The following is a 16,948-nucleotide window of genomic DNA, read 5'->3' as shown; positions in this document are numbered from 1 at the left end:
TTTTCATTATTACACACAATTGGTTAATTTTTAACTATAATTGTTCAATATGTGTGGGTTGAGAGGCATAAGAAGAAGAGAATGAGGGGTGTTGATGAGCCCAACAACCAAGCAGGTAAATTGACAAGGAAATATCTGACAGTCACTTGTTCAAAGTGTCATAACAAAGGGCACAATCCCAGAACACGTAAAGGGTAGGGAGGCAGTGGTCAAGTTTGAGGGGGCTGAAAACTTTGTTAAGTAGTTATTATGATGTTTGTGTTGTAGGTCTTTTGAAACTTAAGTCATGTTTACTTGTTTGAAACTGTAATGTCTGTATGGGTTAAGAACTTAAATCATGTTTACTTGTTTGGAAACTTAGTAGGATGGTTGTGTTAAGAACTTTACAACTTGGCATGTAATGGTGTGTATGCATATTTTGGCAAATGAATCAATCTGTTTTGTGTACTACCTTCCAAAGATTCATTTATAATAATGTACATTTCAATTGCACATCAAACCATCCAAAAGGCGCATTTACAATACACTTACCATTACCATTCCATAATATTGATTTGTTACAAACTAAAGTTCATTACATTTCCATTACATTGATCTGATACCTAAACCAAAATACAACACCACCAATTCCAAAACCCCTACATAAACTGAAAGCAAAAACCCCATATTTGATTAAAACCCAAAAACTCTTGCACCAATTACAAACCAATAACCTAAAATCCATTACCATCCAAACATTCCCAAGAAACTTACTAGTTAAAATAAAACCCAAAAAAAACCCATGAACATAACAGAATGAGCTAGTAGCTCCACACTTCTGCACACGCAATGACAACCCTCTCTTCTAATCGATTCATCGATCTTATCAAACCTGGAATCACCACCAATGCCTTAGAACACATAGGAGGGTCAGACCATCGAAGGAACCCACATCTTGTACAGTTTCAAAATTGCTTTCCAGGGTTACGACCTGTCAACGAAGTGATCTTCATTGCTTCATTTCCACATGCAAGTCACCATCTTGTAAATGGTGCAACATTCGACGAACAATAGAATGGAGAAGAGAGAAGACGATCGTAGATAAAGGGTCTTGCCTAAAAAGAAGGCATGCAATCTTTCTTTTTGAAGAGTTATAATTACAAGTGAAAGAACAAAATTGCCCCTGCAATATAATAGTTAACGACTAAATGGTAACAAAATGAGCCAGAAGGACTAAACGTTAAAGCTTTTAAAACCACAGAGATCATATGTGTGGTTTTTTAAAATTTGGAAAGAAACTTATTTTATAACACCCAGCATTTATGAAGTTCTGTCTTGTTTTTATTATAATAGTCCATTCTATTCCCCTTCGATTACTAACCATGTGTTTTTATAGAGGGACTGAAACTGTATTTTGACAATATCATAAGGGACGATTTTTGTGATTCCCTCAAACTAAAACCACCAGAATATGGTGGAGTCACCGTTTTACATAGCGTTGCGTGCACGGGAATACGCACACCGGTGGACGACCGAAAATGGCGACGGAGAATCGGAATCCTGAAATCAGGAAAGACGCAGTCAACAACCGGTTGGTGATTCTATCACCGGCTCGATCTCGCCGGCCGTCGGACATCAAATCTAAATCCCAATCCAAACCCGACTCAAACCCGACGCAGTGTCCATTTTGTGCCGGAAACGAGCACCAATGCGCACCGGAAATCTTCCGGTTTCCTGAAGATTCTACTTCCGACTGGAAGGTCCGAGTGATCGAAAACTTGTATCCGGCTCTCAGCAGACAACTTCAAGTGAAATCAGATAACGAGGAACACCGTCAGGCCAACGGCAGCACCGGTGAAGTTAGTTTACGTGGGTTCGGATTTCATGACGTCGTAATTGAGTCGCCGAATCACTCGGTTCACTTGCCGGATTTGTCACCAGCAGGAATTGCAGTTGTTTTGCTTGCTTATAAGAAGAGGATAGAACAGCTTTGCGCTGTCGAATCAATCAGTTATATTCAGGTATTCTTCGATCCCTTTCTGTTTCACAATTTGGAAATCTGAACTCTAAAATTCAATAATCTTACAAACTCACATGATTCTGTAAACTCTGCTAACGCTTTTACAAGTCAAGTCGAATGGGTCATATTCTAGAATTTGAAATTCTTCAATGAAGATCAGGAATCGTGTAATACTAAACTTATTACAATCTTCATCTGCTTATTTTCATCTTATCTTTTCTGAACTGATTGTTTTTTGTAATTTAGATTTTCTTCAATCTAACTTACAGTTTACAAACATATTGTCACTCCTTTGATCCCAAAATCAATACACGAATGTAATTTGATGAAATTTCTCATAAGTTAATCTTTAGGTGTTCAAAAACCATGGAGCCTCAGCTGGAGCTTCAATGAGTCATTCACACAGTCAAATCCTAGCTCTTCCAGTTATCCCAACCATTGCCTCCAATCGTCTCAACACCATGAAAGAACACCATAACCAAACAGGAAAGTGTAGTCTTTGCAACATTAACACACACAAACTTCTAATCAATGAATCAACACATTTCATTTCCATTTCTCCATTCGCCTCCACTTTCGCATTCGAGACATGGATCATTCCACGCTATCATTCCTCTCACTACCACCAACTTGATGAAGATAAGGTACTACTATTTCAGAGTTCAGTCATTATATATTGATTCCTAGTTTCCTATCTTAGTATCTTCGTCAGAGTTCATTTCTGAATACTGATGGAAGAAGAATGTGTGCAGGCTATTGATCTTGGAGGAATACTGAAACTTACACTTGAAAAGTTATCCTTACAGTTGAATGACCCACCATATAATCTTATGATTCATACTTCACCTCTTCACATTGTTTCCTCTGAGTTACCTTACACTCATTGGTATATACAAATAGTCCCACAGTTATCTACAATTGGTGGTTTTGAAATGGGAACGGGGTGTTATATAAACCCGGTTTTCCCAGAAGATGCTGCTAAAATCCTTAGGGAAGTCCAACTTCCAAATAAGGAATGAGTTTTTTTATATATAGTTTTGTAAGATGTAACGTAGATTTTAATGATAAAACTACTTGAGATAGCATATTGATAAGGTCATGAGGTTTTTTCCACAAGTTTTCCAAACACACCCTGGTATGCTCGTTTTAATTATATATATAAATGTACTTTTATGTCATTTTATATTTGTCATCTAGTTTATTAACTAGTTTTACCAAACACTATTTACCTTTACCTAAAAGCTGGTTTTTCTGCTACTCTGTCAAAGTCAAACACAGTGGCAAAATGGTTGTATCAATAATGATGTTTGTTTGGTTAAAGTGATGTACATTTTAAGGTCTTTTTTGTTTTCTTTTTTTAGATAGAATAAATTATTTGAATGAGACTAAATGACTATATTACCCCTCATTCCAAATAAACAATTTTCACAATATGCATAAATTTAGCAATATTCTCCATCAATCTTAATTTGAGAGTGGTTGGGAGGAAAAGGAAGAGCAAATATGTCATTTATACATTAAACCAGGTTATTTACTCAACTCGTTAAGTTCTATCTAGATTGAGCAACAAAGAAACATCTATGTATAGTTGTCTGGATCAAGTGCTTAACCCATTAAGTCAAAACAAAACAACCCTTTAGAACATAAAATAGATAAGTTTTTCATCAGGCAACAACAAACTCATGTCAACAACAGTTTCTGTACCAAGTATGGAACAGACTACAAAAAAAAAACAGAATCACTAGAAATCAGGTAGGTACGAGGTTGTACACTTTATCTTGCTCTTGTTTCCAGAAGAAACAAATGACAGCAATAAGTAGAATCACTAGTCCGGAAGAAATTACGACGGCTGACAGTCTTTGAGACTTCGTTTTTGCTTCCGGAAGAAGTACTTGAGACTGTTGTTGCAAATGATTATCCCCATTTGGTGGGATGTCTATGTCTTCAGTTGAAGATACTGATTCTAAGGTACCATAAATTTGTTCATTTTCATTCGTGAAACTTTCATTTTGATCAAAATTCGATGTGTGGCTCTGATTGAATTTGCTCGATGATGGGCTCCAGAATCTTCTACTTTGGTTCCCTGAGCAGTCGTCATCTGGATGCTGAAGTGACCTCAGTAGTTTCCTAGGAGTCGTGAAAAGGTCCATGTTGTCAACATTAACATATGACCTCGTTCTCTGAAACAAAACCCACAACAATTAGATACACCGGTTTATCTAGAAGAAAATGTATCTCATCTTACATGTATTAGACTTGACTATTGACTAATGTTCATTGAATAAAAATTATATTTTTTGCCCTATACTAAAAAGTGAAACAAAAACTTGTTGTGAAAACCGTAAATGCCCTTCCATTCTAATTATTGAAAACAACACTAAAAAATACTCCATCTTCATAAATACTAAATAGTTATAAAAATGTCTAAATTTACCTGAGGAGACCTAGGAGGAGTGGGGTTCCTTTGCATGAATCCTGAAAATCCATCTTCATAATCTCCTTGTGTCTCGGATAACTCGCTATTTTCAGAATTTTCAATAACGCTCCTCGGAGTACTCATTCCACTCAAAAACAACCCATCTTTTAAAGAAACATCCACATTACTCCATAGCTTTCGGTTAACACTTCTATCAGAATCAACATCACAAGATGCAAAACTAATCGAAAATGGTGAATACGATATAGAATTATAATCACCAAAAGAATCCATAATTTGTGACTGAGGTGGCGATTGATTTTGTTTTGATCCTTTTTGAATCAAGATTCTTTTCGCGGTTTGTATCGCTTCAAAAGCCGCACCTTTAACATACGCCATTTGATCGTTTTGCCTCTTCTCCATTTCCTCAATCACAAAGGGTAATTCCGACATTACACATTTATAATCCAAACTCCTCATCAAAAAATTCACCATTTGAATAGCCGATAACCGTTTTTGTGAATTCCCCTCCTTGACTCCCATATTCAAAATCCCAATCCCGGACTGAATCAACAACCTTGCATACGCTTCAACAATCAACCCGTTATGTTTCGCTAACGCCATAACCAACCCCATATGTGAATTTACCATTTTGCCCTTCTCAAGAGCCGCAGCCACCCTTTGACAAACCTCATTCACCATTTCGCTAGTGGAAAATCGCCAATTATCCGAATCCACAAGAGCTTTCAGACAAAGGGCAGAACCGGAAGATAAATTCTCGTGACTCGATAACAAAGAATCCGAAAGCGGTTTGAAAAGAGATCGAATGATTTCTCGCTTCTTGTTATCGTTTGTGGTGGGGTCCATTCCGTATCGTGCGATTGCGGGGACCACTTTCGCGCAAGCTTGATGAAGAGCAAATGAGCTTGCTGTTGAAGTCAAAGTCTTGATAATGGTGGACATGATATTGTCGATTTGTGGAACAATTTTGGTGCCATGAACGCGAGCAAGAACTTCGTAAAGTGAGATTGTGTATTCACCTGATGTGGTTCCGGTTTCTTTGGTTTCAGAGACTTGAGCGAGAAAAATTGGGATTGCTTTTGAATCAAGATCCTTTACGTATGATTTCAAAGCTTTCATGGCGGATTTTCTACTTGCGGCATCTTTATCGAGGTTTTCCAACTCGCGGCGTAGAACTGGGCTCAAGCTTCTTCCCATCTGGTAAAAAAATTATCAACAAGATGAACAATTGAAGGAGATAGATCTAGAAATGCTTATGAATCACAGATTAAACTAAACCATAGAACTGAGATAGATCGTAGTCGGAAATAATCACGAACATCAAGATCTAATTCCAAATAAGCTAAGAAAATTCGAATTTAGCAACGATGGTTGTTCGGATTCAACTTCAATTTGAAAACAAAAGAAAAAAAATCAATACCTTGGTGACGAATAATCTCTTCGCAGCTACTTTTATCTTAATCTTTCTTGAAATCGTTGACTAATTTGAATGAGAAAGAACATCTGAGCTGTCGTTTGTTAGAAGATCGAGAGGTTGTAGAAGGAAATCGATTCTTTGAATGAAAGGATTCGAGAAATCAAGATGTGTTACTATTGAAGTAGTGAGATTGGATTGGATTTTGGAGCACCGGATATATCGCTGGAGTGTAGTAAGATAGGTGTGTTTTAATTTGATCGAGTATTCCCCCCATTTCTTGATGAATATTTGTTTTTTAGGGTTTCCATTTAATTTCAAATCTTTTTGGTTAATTCCACCGCTACCCCTTTCCTCTGTTTGTCTCTGACGATTCTACCCCAGATGCTCATTATTATTAAAAAAAAAAAAAAAAAACAACCACTATATTTTCAAATAATTATCTTAAACGTATAATCTTTTTTTTCCTTTTAAAAAAATGGGGATGACAATTCCAACATAACATAATCGTGTTTTCTTTGAGTTTTTCTAACCTTTAACCACTAAATTTTCAAAACAATTAACTTAACCCGTTTCTAATATATGTTGTGTTTCTAATTAATCATACTAAATTTTCAAAACAATTAACCTAACCTTTACATATTTACTTATTAATATGATTAATTATTAATCGAAATAAAAATAAATAAAATTGTTGTATGTAGTAAAACAACATGTTGGACAATTTTGGTTTCTTTAGCTGTAAAATTTATTTTATTTATTAGAGAAAAGATATTACATAAATCAGTCAATCTATTAGTAAGTCAAAGAGAAGTCATACATGATTTTGCATGCATTTTTTACAAATGATAGTTTTTTGGTTTTTCATTTAGCATGTCATATTATGATATTTTGTTTTCAATAATATTTTTGGATATAATGACTACTTTAAATGGAAAGCATTAAAGCAATCAAGATGGATGTATGCAAATATATACATAATTTCACCATCCATAATTTACGATAGGGTAATAAGTTTTGATCAATCAATATATGGGCATAAAGTACTGTAGTGAAAACTGTATTTTAAAGACTTGTATTGTATGCTGTACTTAAAGGAAAATACGTAATTAGAAAGTGAAGGATATTAATGGACAAGGGCAATCTTGCCATTTCAGTATTTTGTACTTTAGCTGGGTCCCTTTATTTGACTATTGGGCCGTTTGGTAGATTTCCATTTCCCGCTCCATGCCATTCAAAAGAACTGAATCAAGAAATAATAAGTAAACGACTACAAATACTCATTCTACTTATTTATTATTTTGTATAGATATAGATGGTGACGTTTCTTAAAAAAAAATTAATATTGTATACAGTTTATCAATTTGAAACCACTGCAACATAATTCACGTTCGGTTAAATAACGAGCAATATAGAAAAGTAAGCGATTTTATCATGCTTTGGTTTTATTTTTCGTAAGAATGAACGTATTAACTGGAAAACTGAACCATAACAAAATTAACTGAAATATCCAAACCATTTTAACCGAATCATTACTAAAAAAAATGATATGATTTCTATTTTTGATTAACCAAATACATATGGTTCGGTTATGGTTTTCATCCAAAACCAAACCACTAATATTAATAAATGTTTTTAATATAATATAATATTTAGTAAATTACACAAATCGTTCATCGTCAAGGTGTTAAAAGACAAGTTCAGCCCCTATTTTTAAAAATTAACCCGGACCATCTCTGCATTATCATTTTTTCACTCGGGCCATCCCTATAGACATAAAATGACTATTTTACCCTTTATAATTTCCATTTTGGTTTTATTTTATGGGATAATGACTTAAAAGGGTAATATATTTTTTGATTTGTACAAATTTAGTCATTGACTTTTTTTTCGTCCACATTTACCCCTTAAACTTGTTAAACTATACACATTTGGTCCTTATGACCGACTATTCCAGGTTAGCCAGTAAAAATGACTTAATAGGGTAATATATTTCTCACTTTGTACACATTTAGTCCTTAAAGTTTTTGTACACATTTGATTCTTAATAATTTTTTTGTTGCAAAATAAGTAATTTTTGTTTTTGTACTCATTCGGTACTTATAAATAATTTCTTTAGGTTTTTCTCACAACATCTTATGTAGATAGCCATATGGTGGTGGGATAGATTGAGGTGGGCCTGCTATATGTTGTAGTGCGGGCCAGCTGTAAGCCATAGGCACAAATGCTCGAGAAGAGCGGTTGGGTTAAGGCGGCATGCCGACAAACCCTGGGTATTCCAGTCCGATAACTGACTGGACCTGTTGTATGTTGGCATTCCAGTCCAATGAATGCTTGGGCCAAGGTATTCCAGTCTAATGAGTGTGAGGTCGTTATACATGATAATACATTTGTTGTATCTTTGGGGGAAACTCACTAAACTTTGTGCTTACCCAGTTGTTTATGTTTTCAAGTTCTATCGTTGATCGTGGGAAATCGAAGACATGACAGTACACACTCATCCATAATATTGAGGATTCCACGTTTCTTATATTACTCTGATTTTTTATAAATGTATTTTGGAATAAACGTTTTTTTTTCTCTTAATAATGGATTTATAATTAGAGAGTTTTGCCTTATTTAAAAATGAAACTTTTTTGTTGTGAAAATGAGACGTTACACATAAACATCAACAACCCCACACACTTCATAAATGATTGTCCAACACAAGATGTCGTGAGAAAAACCTAAAGAAATTATTCATAAGTACTGAATGAGTATAAAAACAAAAATGACTTATTTTGAAACAAAAAAATATTAAGGACTAAATGTGTACAAAATGAGAAATATATTACCCTATTAAGTCATTTTAACCGGCTAACCTGGAGTAACCGGTCATAAGGACTGAATGTGTACAGTTTAACAAGTTGAAGGGGTAAATGTGGATGAAAAAAAAACTCAGTGACCAAATGTGTACAAATCGAAAAATATATTACCCTTTTAAGTCATTATCCCTTATTTTATTTATTTATCATTCTTTGATTAAAAAAAGAAAAAAAATAACTCCACCAAAAAAACCCCATCCCACCATTGCCGCCTCCCCTTTCCCCCAAATCCCTTCTACGGTTCTACCCATTCGTCTCCCTCCTCGTCTTTTTCTTTGGAGCTGTTGAATCCAGATCTCTAGAGCTGCCATCGCGGGAGCAAAAAGGAAGAACAAATCTTTTATTTTCTGCCTGCATCACCGTTAGAAACCCTAGCTCCACCTCCATCTTTTCGAAATCCGACAAATCTGAGGTACGCGTGTAGTGCGACCGACGATGATTCAGGTGATGGCGAAACCTAGATGGTTCGACGATGGCAACGCATTTCGGAGCAATGGCCATATTCTTCGCACATGTTTCTCGTTTGGGGGACAAATCCATGGCCTTAATTGCTTTACATTTCGAAGAAATTCGTTAACTTTTATAAATCTTGATTATTTGGTTCAGGTGGGACTAAAAGCATGGAGAAACTCTCTTGATATTAGTGGTGTGACACCTTATGATTATGCATCAATGAGAGTCCACTATTATTACAATCATATGCTTCAAAGAAATATGAACAAAAAAAGACCAGAGATGGGGCATGTGGTTGAAATGCCTCTCGTGGTTGAGCAACCCCATAAAGTCGCCAGATTTGAAACATATATGACTATAGTGGTAACTGCCAAGGCTATTGGTGGTGGTACAGAAATCGTGTAGTAGGTGTGAACGGATTTTGGTATATTATGATGATGGGTAGTTATAGAAGGAGGTGATGATGGTGTGTTTGTGTAGTAGTTGACGTTGGTTGTTGGTGGGTGGATATAAGGTTGGTTTGTAGTGGTAATGAATTCTAGGTGAGATGGCTTTAGTGATGTCAGGGGTTGTGTGATTTTCTTTGACTGATGAAGGCTGATTTGGGGAAAAGAGATGGTGGTTGACAATTGTGGGCGATGGTCCAGCGGTGGTGATGATTTTTTGTCACATAATTTAGGGGGAAAAGGGTTTAGAAGGGAAGTGGGGTGGGGTGGGGTTTTTTATTTTATTTTGTTTATTATAAAAATGGTAAGAAAAATAAAATAAATCAAAAAAGAACAAAAAGGGAAGAATAGTCATTTCATATGTACGTAAGGGATTAAACGTGCGAATTTAAACTAACGAGGGATGACATGTGCAACTTTTAACCAAATGAAGGACGGTCCGAATTAATTTTTGAAAATAGAGACTAAACGTCCTTTTTCGCAAATGCATTTGGGACAATTCGTGTAATTTACTCTATAATATTAGATATATGTTATGTAACTATATTTTGAATTAAAAATTTAAAGGGTGATTATTTGGAATTAAATGAAATATCTAATCTTCTATCATATTAATATATTTAAAAACACTGAATCGTTCACTTTTTCTAATAATATACTTTATGTTTTTCACTTTTTATTGCAAAATATTTTTTATTTGTATCTTATTTTCGACCATTATGGTTAACCAATATTAAAGATTAACCATAATCATTAACCGACAAAAACCGTTAACCATAACAATACTAACCAATACTTAATGACTACTAAAATGCATTAACCACTTATAATGGTTATGGTTCGCTTTTGGCTAAAACCGAATCAAAGCACCCCATCCACACCCTTAATTTTTCGCAATATCAAATAGGAGAATGGAGAGGTAACATAGTAGTCTAGTTCTATACACGTCTTATTTTTGTGTTAACATTTTCTCTTATTTGCATACCTTTTAAGGATGACAAAAATGTCCAAACCCGACGGGGAAACCCGAAACCCGATCATTTCGGGTTGGGTAATGGGTCGTTATCGGGTTTTTTTTCGGGTTCAGGGCATGGAATGGGTTATCCTCGCCCCGATCCGCCCCGTCCCGATTATATATATATATATATATATATATATATATATATATATATATATCCCTATTCTAATAAATGAATAGTTTTAATCTCTTTTTGCCAAGTGTCACTCTAATACAACCCTCATTAATATTATCACATGTGTCATGTAGTCATGTATATATATTAGGCAATTCATTTCAAAATTCAAATTTATATTTTCTATGTTAAATTTCAAATTATAATAACTTTAAAATTTTGATATTTCTCTTAATTAATAATTTATTTAAAATAATTGATTAATAATCATAAATTTTTATTATAAAAGTTTAATTAATTTTATAATCCGTGGTTCCCACGGGTTATAAACTAATATATATATATATATATATATATATATATATATATATATATATATATATATATATATATTGTTCAAATCCTTTCGATGTTAATTGTACGCATTCAAAAATAAAATACTTACTATAGACCATCTTTTTAGTTATTAACAATCTGGTGTGAATGATCATTTTTTTTATATTTTGACGCATTACACTAAAGTAAAATCAAATAATTTTTAATATAACGTCCACTTTATTTTATTAAAGTGATTCATCATTTTTTTAATTTAAAAGGGATGCTAGAACATGTACTTTTTTATAAGACAATGAGTACCCTAAAACGGAATAAAGATTTCGTTATCAATTGTTGTAAACCCGATAAGATACCGGAAACCCGACGGAAAAACACGAAACCTAATGGGGCGCCTCGATAAGATACCCGAAAGTTATCGGGTCGGGTTTGGGAAACCATGCCCCGCTCCGAACCCGCCCCATTGCCATTCCTAATACCTTTATTATGTTTTTTTATGTGCTCCAACATTGGTATTTGTATCTGGTTTATTCTTATATATGTTCAACTGCTCATATTTGACTCACCCTCTCTAGTATGTTCAATTTATTTGTTCGCATATATTGATATACAAATATCGAAGGTTGTCTAAGTGACCAAATTACTTTAATATCAGTGGATGTATGACAATTGTAATCTATTGGAATTCAAAGGTTCATTGTTGTTGATGCTATTTTTTCCACGAATACAACATATTATAAACAATGCATATCACAATTTTTTCCGAATATTAAAAAAATCACATAAAAACTATGTTTGTCAGGAAAAACTATTTGATAACCAAAAAGTTAGCAACTAAAATGATGTTTCATAAAACTACCTAATAATGTATGCAACGCCCTACGTTAGGGTAATTGAATATATATGTAAGGTCCTGAAACGGATCTTACCAATGATCAAACAGCAAATACAATCAGTTAGCAATAAAGAACGAGTAGAATCGAGAATAAACAAGCTTGCACACGCTTTTCTATTAAGAACAACTTCTGGTACAACTTGTGGTTACAACAGCAGTGAACTCTGAGGCATCAACAACTGACAAAAGACCTAGTACACCTCTATATATACTGGACCTAGGTCGGCTTTGGGTTTACGGCCGTAAAAAGGCTTACGGCCGTAAACTCACTGTCAGGCCGTAAACTACGTAAAGACTACCAAAAGCTATAAATTGACCAAAAGAACCTATTACATAGAAAGCCTAGACCAAACCACTAATTAGACCCTTCAAAATATATATATATATATATATATATATATATATATATATATATATATATATATATATAATTGTTTCTATAACCTAAAAGTTTAAAGTTTAAGTTAAGTAAGATGATAGTAATATAACTTACTTGAATCAAGCATCCCAAATCAATATAAAACTACTAATTACCATAAGCATTAATAAAACAAATGGTAGAGTATTAAGACTCAAATAACAATGGCAAATGGTATATATACATGTATTCAAATTCAAGGATATACAATCCATAATCGAAAATCAAGAGTTTGATTACTCATTTTTTTTATTATCCAATAAGGTAATCACCAAATCAGGCCAATTTCAAGTGCTTACTAACTAACCATCTATAACAACAAGGGACATAGTGTTCCATAATCCAAAGCAAATTTCAACCCTCCAAATTAAATAAACATCAAAATTGAACTTGGGGTTCAAAAACAAAAAAATGAGTAATATATAACCCATGTCTCAAATTACAATGAAGGCTAAACATTTTCCGCAAAACTTAATAATTCATCTAAAAACCCCAAAATGGTAATTAAGGATTTAATATGCAATAATATGTAATACATACATCTATTCCCAACTCTTGTCTACATCTGAAACTTAAGTATCATCTACAAATATACTCATACACCGACTTAACGACACCTAATTTGTCAAACCCCTTCGAGTATCATGAGTGGCACCCATAGAACCATCCTACATTCATGCACATAAGGGTGATTTTTAAACCTTTTCCAAAACCTATGCATATATCTTTCTTCCTTTTTTTAAAAAAAAAACAACAACATATGTATATCTCAAAAAAGATTTCAAAATGCATATGTAATGACCCAAAAATCACGACATATAAATTTTTGTTTCTAAATTAATAAATCATTAGTACAATTGTTTCCATAAAATCAAAGTAGCAAACATTTAATAAAACGTCATTTAACCAGAGTAATTCACGGAACGCGGAAACATGTGGTTTGTGCTCTGCAATCATCCCGAGCTCTTCCATGTAATAAAATGGAGTACCTGAAACATAAACTGAAAACCGTATGCACAAAGTTTAGTGAGTTCCCCAAAATACCAAACCACATATGACCACAAATTATCATGCACATAAATAAAGTTGTCATGGGCTCTCCCCATGGTCTTTAACTGAAATGTCATGGGCTCCCCCACATGGTCTAATATCCAAGTGTCATGGGCTCCCCCCATGGTCTTTACTTGGAATGTCATGGGCTCCCCAACATGGTATGATATCCAAGTGTCACGGGCTCCCCCAAGGTCTTCCATGCAAGTATCACATAGACAACTAGCATACCACATATCACCGAAACTATGGTCCATATCACCGAAACTAGCATACCACATATCACCGAAACTATGGGCTCCCCCAGGGTCTTCCATGCAAGTATCACAGAGACAACTACCATACTACATAACACAAAATGGGTCGGTATTGGTGCCTTCGACCCATGGATATGGTGATGAGAGTTACCTCGCACTGCTAAATCGTATAGAAGCACCCTTGGCTGTTGGCTAACAGATCCTCAACTACTAATAACAAAAAAAACCAATAACCGATTACCAATTGGGTTCTAATCCATATACATAATCTCAAACCTGGGGTGAAAATACCATTTTACCCCTAACCTAGCCTTGACCAAAACTATGGTCCAAACTGAATGCCCAAAAGGTCAATTAACCAATCAATGGCCCAATTTTCCAAATTGGGCCCAAACCTCTACATGGCCTTACCTTAAGGTCCAACCACCTTTCTATTCCAAAATACTTGGCATTCCTATGACCCATTAGCCCATAACCATTCATAGCCTAAATAAGGCCCACTCATGGCCCAATTTTCTAAATTGGGCCCAAACCTCTCCAATAGAACTTATCCTAAAGCCCAATAATTTCCTTGGCCCAAAACCTGTTTTCCAGATGTCCACAAAGGCCCACAACAACTTTGTCCAAGAAATGGCCCAACCCGAGGCCCATAAGGATGGGTTTTGAGCATTCTAACACTCTTATGGTGTACATGCAACCCTAGATGCTTTGGATCTATGTTTTCTCCAATATACATGCAACTTTCATTTTTCCAAAGCATCATCCTAACTAGCATATTATGGAGTATATACAATATAAAAACTAGTTGAATGACATACCTTTTGTTGTAGCTTGAAACCTTAGACCTTTACGAGCTTAGCACCAATAGTGTGAATGACTCAAATGGAATCACAACACACCTTTGGACAAAGGATGAATTGAGAGAATATGTCTTGCACACAAATTGGCTATGCTCTTCCAAAGATCACTCTAGTGCCCGATTTCATGAGCTAAGAAGCTTCTTATATAGTGTGACACAACTAGGGTTACACCATGCAAACCCTAATGTGCATGACTTTCCACATTCCTTAGGCTCCATGGGTTTTAACCTCCATGGAGTATCCATGGGTCACCACATGGGTTTAGCCCAGCATAAAGACCTATGGATCATAAGCCCACTTTATAAGAATGAATGATTTACACAATCAATCCCCATATATTTAATTAGTCTCTTTTGATCACAAAATTAATTCCAAATTAATTCTTGATCAATATTAATTAAATAATATGATTTAATATTAATATATTATAACTTATAATATATTAATAAATCATAAATAACCTTTTCTCAAAAGTCCATCCTATCAAATTGTCCGGGTGAATGACGCGTCCATTAGATAAGGGATCATATATTCCTCCATTATAGATATCATATGGACTAAGACATGGATTTTAATCATTGTCTCTGTCCCTCTGTTGTTTCCCGATTTTCGATTTATGACGACTGACTAATTGAACAAATCAAATCAGTCCAGGCTAGGCTAAGCACTTCGGTTTGTCATCACTAAATCATCGAGGGGCCTATAGATATCGCTTTTATCCTTCCATGGGTAAAAGGAATGGATAAAATTCAACTTATATGCTTGCTCTATCTACTCATCAAATCACACACAATGATATGTTTTATAACACCGAGTTATCGGTGTGTTTACATATCATCAATGTACAATCGACTTGTAAACTGCAATTCATACTTCTCCGTTTGAAGAAAATAAGATATTATCATCTCATGATCACTCGTGATAAAATCCATGAAGTGATTCAAATGAGCGTGGGTTGAATCCAATACTCGAATCTTATTCCAGGAGCACTCATGAACACTGCAGCTACGTCTAAAACACCTAGACGAACTACATACCCATTCATGACAGTCTTGCCTCAATACCTACTTCCAAAGTATGATCGACTGTGGATGGTTTGAATAACCCAGTTATCCGAGAAGTCAAAACATGCAAAGTGAAACACAAGAATAATACTAATCCTGTATGGCCCCAAAACTTTCGAGCCATATTGATTATTCATTATTCATCGTATAATGTTTCGAATAATCAACTTGACACTTAAATTAAAACAATAGTTATGCCATGCTCCAAGCATACACACTATGTTTTCTATGGTCATTTCTTTGTGAAATAGATCAATTGAAAAACATTTCAATGAAGCTTATTTCTCAATTCCAAATCCTTATTGCAAGTGTAAGAATTCCAAATTCTTGTCACTGCTAGAATGTGTTAGATTCTAAACTATCATGCAATGATTCTGTTGTAATGTATAGATACCAAAACTCACAAAGACTTGACCAACGATATTACAAAATATTCCATTGGAGATTGTTACAAGACAATTTTATGGAAACGAAGTCTCAAATTCAAAGTACATTCTTTTGAACATCCTTATTGCATAAATGTTTCTAACTTACTCATAGATTCTCAATATCCAACTCCCAATATGGAAACATTCCATATTTTCCATATGACAACTCATTATCAATAGAACCCTACCTATTCATAATAATGTCAATATGGTCCATCCATTACTATACTTCCAATTATCCTTAAGCGATCAATCCTTGGCGAACCTTAGATTGTCCTTAACAGTTGTTTAACCACTTTAGTCATGTCTAGTTCTATTCATTTTCCCTTCTTAATGCCCTAGGCATTTGGAAAATTAGAACACGAGAATATGCAATCGATCCTATACCTGACACATTTGGGATACGATTCATAATGTCTAACATAAATACATAATACTCGATCAGTATTTTTCTATAATATTTCTATTTTCCATGTTCTCACAATTCGAATTATGAATAGGGATGCCGTAATCATAATCGAATTTTGAGAACGCAATTAACACAATCATGACTAAATTTGATTAAAATCTCACAATCTAAGCTTTTAGATTTGAAATGAAGTATATAAATTCCTCTCCCTAAATTATAGTAAAACAACTTTCCAAACTCTGCAACTTGCAAATTGAAACTTTTGTTTTCTATGATTAACATTGCTAATCTTGCAACATTCATCATAACTGATTATGCTCCCACTAGCATAACAATCATTACTTCACTAGGATAGCACTTATGCTCCCACTAGCTTTGACATGTATTCAGAAATCAGCTGGACTTCTAGAAATCAATACTTCATTGACTTGACTTTCTTACCAAACTTCAGATTTCTGACATGAGATGCTTTGATAAGACTTTATGTA

The 16,948-nt window shown here is 34.5% G+C and overlaps 2 protein-coding genes across 2 annotated transcripts; one reads left to right on the top strand and one right to left on the bottom strand.

Moving 5' to 3' along the window:
* Nucleotides 1-1,460: 1,460 nt before the first annotated feature.
* On the top strand, nucleotides 1,461-3,177 carry LOC145092478 (putative galactose-1-phosphate uridyltransferase). Its single transcript, XM_079030421.1, has 3 exons — nucleotides 1,461-2,000; nucleotides 2,353-2,643; nucleotides 2,752-3,177. Exons 1-3 carry the CDS (start codon nucleotides 1,518-1,520, stop codon nucleotides 3,016-3,018), a joined length of 1,041 nt encoding a protein of 346 aa, XP_078886547.1. The 5' UTR covers nucleotides 1,461-1,517; the 3' UTR covers nucleotides 3,019-3,177.
* A 435-nt stretch (nucleotides 3,178-3,612) lies between these two features.
* LOC145092468 (protein SINE1-like) lies at nucleotides 3,613-6,124 on the bottom strand. Its single transcript, XM_079030408.1, has 3 exons — nucleotides 5,857-6,124; nucleotides 4,434-5,633; nucleotides 3,613-4,179 (listed from the first exon to the last, which is right to left on the bottom strand). Exons 2-3 carry the CDS (start codon nucleotides 5,631-5,633, stop codon nucleotides 3,748-3,750), a joined length of 1,632 nt encoding a protein of 543 aa, XP_078886534.1. The 5' UTR covers nucleotides 5,857-6,124; the 3' UTR covers nucleotides 3,613-3,747.
* Between the last annotated feature and the right edge of the window lie 10,824 nt (nucleotides 6,125-16,948).

The sequence above is a fragment of the Lactuca serriola genome, chromosome 1 (genome assembly GCF_051521515.1).
Source record: "Lactuca serriola cultivar US96UC23 chromosome 1, Lser_US96UC23_V15, whole genome shotgun sequence".
In the NCBI taxonomy this organism is placed as follows: domain Eukaryota; kingdom Viridiplantae; phylum Streptophyta; class Magnoliopsida; order Asterales; family Asteraceae; genus Lactuca; species Lactuca serriola.
The sequence above is the reverse complement of the archived record's forward strand: the minus strand, read 5'-3'. Positions and strand labels throughout refer to the sequence as shown.